Below are 6,000 nucleotides of genomic sequence, written 5' to 3'. Positions count from 1 at the left end.
GTGGCGGGGGGCTGGGGGGAGGTGGGCAAAGTGTGTGTGTGTGGGGGGGGGGGGAATAGGGGACATCTGTAATAGTGTCAACAATTTTTTTAAAAAAAGATGATTGGAAAGATACATTGCAAACACGCCAGTGTGAGATAGTTTGGGGCTTAAATAAAGTAAGCTACAAAACTAGTCAGAAAAACAGGATCTAAGAATCAGAGATCTTAAAACTAAAAGGAACCAGGAAAGCATCTATTGAGGTCTTTGGCCATCTATTTCCAGGTGAGAAAACTGAGACTCAGAAGGTAAAGTGACCTTCCCAAGGCCACGGCTATTTAGTAGCAGAGCAAAGACCGACCAGAGTCTAGGTTTCTTGGCTTAACTATACATTGGAAAAGAAGGTGTTGTTTTGTTTTTTTCTATCTGATATCTAATTAATCTCTCAAAAAATGCTACATTGACATCTCACATCTGTGAACACATAAGAGTTGAAATGCAGAGCTTACCGTGACAATGCTGTAGTGATTAGGGAAAGTTTTTGATGGATATACTGGTCTCAAGTTTCTAGCATATGTTCCACAATTTTCTACAAAGGAAAAAAATGAAAGATTGTTATTAAATACAACTGACAATCTGTTTACCTTATTTAGCTGTGGTACCACAGCAATCTATAAATCATATAAAAACGTTAACTCATGAGGAGTTTATAATCATACAAATTCAGGGTGAATTATAAAGCAAAATTATGAACTCAAATTCAATGTTAAAATAGAGTTAATTTTTCTCCTAGTCAAAAATATTAAACAAAATAATTAAGCCAGTGAAGTAATTATCCTATATTAATCAATAACATTACCTTCCAGATGGACCATTTATAATAATGATGCTTGCTAGATCTTTGTGACTATTTAGTGGTCACATACCTAAATTGCAAGAGGTAGTCCAAAAAACACACTCAAAAACACACACAAGACAATAGCAACAACAACAACAAAACTGAACTAGTAGCTAAATCTGTGTAAATTAAAACTAGGGTGAAACGGTAGCTGGGGTGACCATGTCCCAACCCATAGATTCAGAAGGAGCTCACATTGGACAAACTCAACGCTGCTGAAAGGAAAAAAGGCATATTCTGTTTTCAAGTCAGAGAAAGCGTAGGAGTCAGATTGCTCCTGAATCAGCTCCTTCTGCATCTGCTACTGAGGAAGGAACATTTTAATACCTCATTGATTCTAGCATCGTAATACCTCATTGCCTCACAATGTTCCTTAGATTGGCATGTGTCTAGCTCACTGCCTTCCAAACACTTCATAATGACAGACCACATTCACCAGTTATTTCAAGCTAGACAGGCTAATTATGTATTGGTATCTTTTAAACTTCACATATCAGTATCCACAGCTACTTAATTCTGAACTCATGATGCCATGTTTGATGCCATCAAGAAAAACCTTCCTCCCACTGGTAACAAAGGGCCAGATGCAAGCTTGAAGGCCCATGGTCCTGGCTGGTGGACAGGGCCTTCCTTGCCTATGCTCTTCACTAAGGTGTTTTTATGTCAAGTGATATTTCTAAAAACTATTTTCTTCCAGTAAGAAATAAAAAACAAATGTTAGCAGTATTTAAAAGGAAGCTTTAGAGTAATTACAATATTAAACACTAGTTCCTTATTATCAAGTTCAACCACTCCATATCAGAGAAGTTTAGTAAAACAGTCAAGTTCAAACTGCCAGTACTTTTCCAAAAAAAGACTGTGTCCCTTGACTATCTCATTGAAATCGTGATACTCCAATAGTAAACTCAGAATTTACTCACTTAGTCTGCTAATAACAGGAAGAAGTCCACCCCAGGTGTGTAAATATTCTGCTCTGAAACCATCCAAAGAAAATAAGAGGGTAGGAGGTGTTTCAAACCTGGGCAATAGGAAAAAAGAACATGTTTAAAGAAAGAAGACACACATCCAATGAAGATTTTCCACTGAGGTCGGTGTGTAATCTAGATTTAAGCAGCAAACTCAGCTAGCAATCTCATGAAGGATATTTTATAAGCATTTATATTCATATACATGCTTTTACATTTTATTATATATCTATCTATTATCAAACAGTATTTATTAAGCACTCATACCATTGAGTCACCATACAGAGAATATCACTCATGGTTTCTTCTATTCTACAAGCTAACCAAATGCTATTAGAATGCAATATTTTCCCAATATGCATCAGAATAAATGTTAACACAAATTATTTTCTAAATTATATTTCTATTTCCATTAATATTTTTTCCTGAAAAACCACTTTCTTATATTGTCTATACTTAAATCTAATAAGTGGCACCTAATATCACATAAGTTATATACAATAGTTTTTAGGTTTAATATATTTAAAAGATATTACTATTTAACAGAGAAGTTTAAGAGGTATTTACTGCATTTAAATATAAACAACAAAGAAATGATCCAAAGCTAGGAATGAACAATGACAGCACACACACACAGTCTGTGGTGTGGAAATCTAAACAGGGAAGCAAAGAAGGAAAAAAAACCAAAAACACATACAATGATATACTCAGGAAAAGAGAACAACTATGGACCATGTTACATGACTACACCAAACAGGCATGGTTCAGAAATCCTGCAGCGTCTCATGCTATCTGGTAGATGGCAGGAGAGTTATGTATCATTGGATAACCATGGGAAAACTTTCCACTGAAAATGTACTCAGTAACTCAAACTTTGAGAGCTAATGTTTACCTCGCCTTGCTTTTTTCAACTCTATCTCCTCCCCAGCTTACTCTCATATACAAACACAAATAGAAAAAGGAGGAGATGTGTATATAACTTATATAATTTACAGTAACTAGTGTTTACACCACACTCTATTGGGCGACTCTGCAGAATTAGCTGCATATAGTCTCAATGGTCTGTATCTTTATAACGTTATTTATACTCAATCAACAGCAAACATAAAAACAGTTTACTGAACCACCAGGTAAAATATACTGGCAAATCAATTTCCAGTATAATAAAATGCATTTTAAATTATGATCTTCTTGTAAAGAAAGAAGGTACATTTTTCTACTAAAAAAAACCTTAACATTATAATTGAAAAATAATGATCAATGTTTAGAAGAAAAGGAAAAATTCAAAATTCACTAAGTCGAAAATTTCCTATATATCTTGGACTTAAAAGGCAGCTTAAGGTACATGAGAAGTGTCCTTTTAAAAAAAGTCTCTTCTTTTGGAACTGTTTGTTTGGAGTTTAGTTTTTTCTATTGCTGTTACTATTGTTTTAAACAACAAAATATATTCTCCCATCCCAAAGAAAAAAATACATATTTTATAAAGCAAAAATAAATTATATACATAAAAATAAACTAACATTTTTACTAGTTTGGAAAAATCATCATTTCAAAGAGGTAAAAATATATTTCTTGAAATGAATAACTTAAGCCCAGCTGGCATGGCTCAGTGGTTGAGCATCGACCTATGAACCAGGAGGTCATGGTTTGATTCCCAGTCAGGGCACATGCCCGAGTGGTGGGTTTGATCCCCAGTGTGGGGCATGCAGAAGATAGCTGATGAATGATTATCTCTCATCATTGATGTTTCTATCTCTCTCTCTCTCTCTCCCTCTCCCTTACTTTTTGAAATCAATAAAAATATATTTTAAAAAAAGAAATGAGTAACTCAAATTATATGGGGTAGATCTCAAGTGGAGCAAAGCTAAATGTATCTAACATCTTTTATAAAATTTCCATTCCCTGAATTCCACAAAACCTTTATTTGATGGCCTAGTAAATATAAAATACTCTAAGTGCCAAATACTCTAAGGACAAAAAGAACAAATATGAATTGTAAAAATCATGTAACATCCTCTCACAGACATGTTGCTTATCCCCCAAATTTATAAAGGAACCAAAAGCAAAAATATAAAGCAGAAGCTGTAAAATAATTTGCTACAAGTTCCACTCTCAAAACTCCATATGAAAGGAAAGGCGCCCTTCCTTTTAAGAAGGAAGATACAAATATTCCCACCCAACACTCACGAATACTAAATACTACATATTCATGACTTCTTTTTCCACCACATTCCAGAGTGGGGATCACACCACTTTATACCATCTCTACACGCCCAGTGCCAAATATGGGGCCTGAAATTCATGTTTAATGAACCAATGAATAATAATTATTTTATCTTTTCAATTTGGAAAGAAAAATTATTTCTAAATAGAAAAAATTTGTATCTCAGAATATCATCTTACCCTGCTGGACACTGTGGCTCATTAATGCTCTCACACGTTTCTTCTACCCAACTTTTCTCACCTAAAATATTTTAAAGAAATAAAACAAAATGAACACACTTAATAGCAATAACAATATGATGCTTGTGAGACACATTAAGACAGATTCTAAAAACAAAATGTGTTAACATTTACATAGGCAACATGGGACATGGTTCTAGGGAAATATAATGAAAAGAGGGAGGTAATCTGTTTCAAAATAAAATTTGTTTCCAAAGAGTTAATTGATATCACTCACAAAAATGAATGTATCATCATAGGACTAAAATATAATATTACATTTGTGAGATCTTCAAGGCATCTTTTCCATTTTTAAATTGTTCATATTTTCAGCCAAAATTTATAACCCTCCTTCTATCCCACCCAACAAAATATTCTGGTATTAAATCTATGATGTCAGCTCCTCTCAAACAGAGCTAGATAGTGCCAAGGAATTTCAAGGAATCCTGTAACATCTAGACAAGACATCCTAATAACAGTTTACATACTATCTAATCTTTTGCAGTAATTTCACATCCACTCTCTCAATGCATGGTAGATTTTTTTTAAATATAAAAGTGTGAGATGCTGTCTATTTGCTAAGAACTCATAATCTAACTATGGAGAGAAAGTAAACACATGAGACAACAATAACTGACAAAAGAGAATATGCAATGAGTTGAAATGAGTGACACAAGCAATATATGAGAGAGAGGTCAGAAATGAAGTAGACAGGATGGAAACTCCTCTTCCTGTGTTTTAACATAAGCTTCCTTCTAATGATCTAAAATACGACCTACTGAAGTCTAAGAACCCAATGTTCCAAAAAAAAAAAAGAAAATGTAATCTTAATAATATGCCTTAGGAAGTTGAGTTTTCAATATTTTCCCACTGTACCTTTCACCAAATGAACAGATTATCCTAATGCCTAAATCATTTCCAGTAAGAATTTAGGCAATGCATAGTCATTTTTTCCCCAGACATGATGTTACATTTGATGCAATGCAATAGTCTTGCTGCATTTCCCTTTTTTTTAATTTGAGGAAGAGATCACTGCCCTTCCTGAGACCCTCTGTCCCGGCTCTGTGCTGTGGATTCTCAGACAATCTGCCACAGCTACCTGGCTATAATTTTAGGAAATTAGGAGACAGAATCCTGTGGGAAAATGAAAGTCTCATGTTCATATGAAACGAGCCTCATGATTCCTAAGAGAGGTAGAGGCCATCATAAAGGACAAATTTACTTTTATGCAGTGAGGAATACAGAGATATTGTTCATTCTTTGAGCACAGTCCCTGAAATCCATGAGCCACCCAGCTCTCTCTCTCACCTCTATCTCAGAATGTTGTGAGCATGCTCATATTTACAGAGCTAAGTCAAGCTACAGGGGGCCCAACAGTAAATCTATCATTTAAGCTTCTCCTATTACTCATGTCATAAATTCAGCATCTAAGTTGCTGGTATTTTTTTAATTGAATTTATTGGGGTGGCATGGAAGTCATGATCCTCGTGTTTTTACAAGGGAACCTGGGACACAGGAGTCATCCGGGATGACCTTTCCACAATACGGCATTAAATATAAAGCTAATGTAAAAACAACAGGAGGGGGTGGTAGCTGGTGAATGAATCACTATAGACAAAACATGGTTATCCCTGTGCAGATAATAATTATTAATCTGGGTGTAGGTACAATGTTCACAAGACACTTTCTTTTTACTCATGTAAATGCTTGAAATTT

The 6,000-nt window shown here is 34.7% G+C and overlaps 1 protein-coding gene across 1 annotated transcript in view; it reads right to left on the bottom strand.

Moving 5' to 3' along the window:
• ENPP1 (ectonucleotide pyrophosphatase/phosphodiesterase 1) overlaps window positions 1-6,000 on the bottom strand; it is a 77,524-nt gene that overhangs the window by 27,076 nt on the left and 44,448 nt on the right. The window contains exons 8-10 of the mRNA XM_006778481.2: window positions 4,246-4,306; window positions 1,798-1,895; window positions 489-568 (exon numbers count right to left, since the gene is read on the bottom strand). Coding sequence (XP_006778544.2) covers window positions 489-568; window positions 1,798-1,895; window positions 4,246-4,306 — 239 coding nt within the window. The remainder of the gene's footprint in view (window positions 1-488; window positions 569-1,797; window positions 1,896-4,245; window positions 4,307-6,000) is intronic.

Source organism: Myotis davidii, unplaced genomic scaffold (genome assembly GCF_000327345.1).
Source record: "Myotis davidii unplaced genomic scaffold, ASM32734v1 scaffold147, whole genome shotgun sequence".
NCBI classification, from domain to species: domain Eukaryota; kingdom Metazoa; phylum Chordata; class Mammalia; order Chiroptera; family Vespertilionidae; genus Myotis; species Myotis davidii.
Note: the sequence above shows the minus strand (reverse complement) of the source record. Positions and strands in the feature narration are given on the sequence as shown.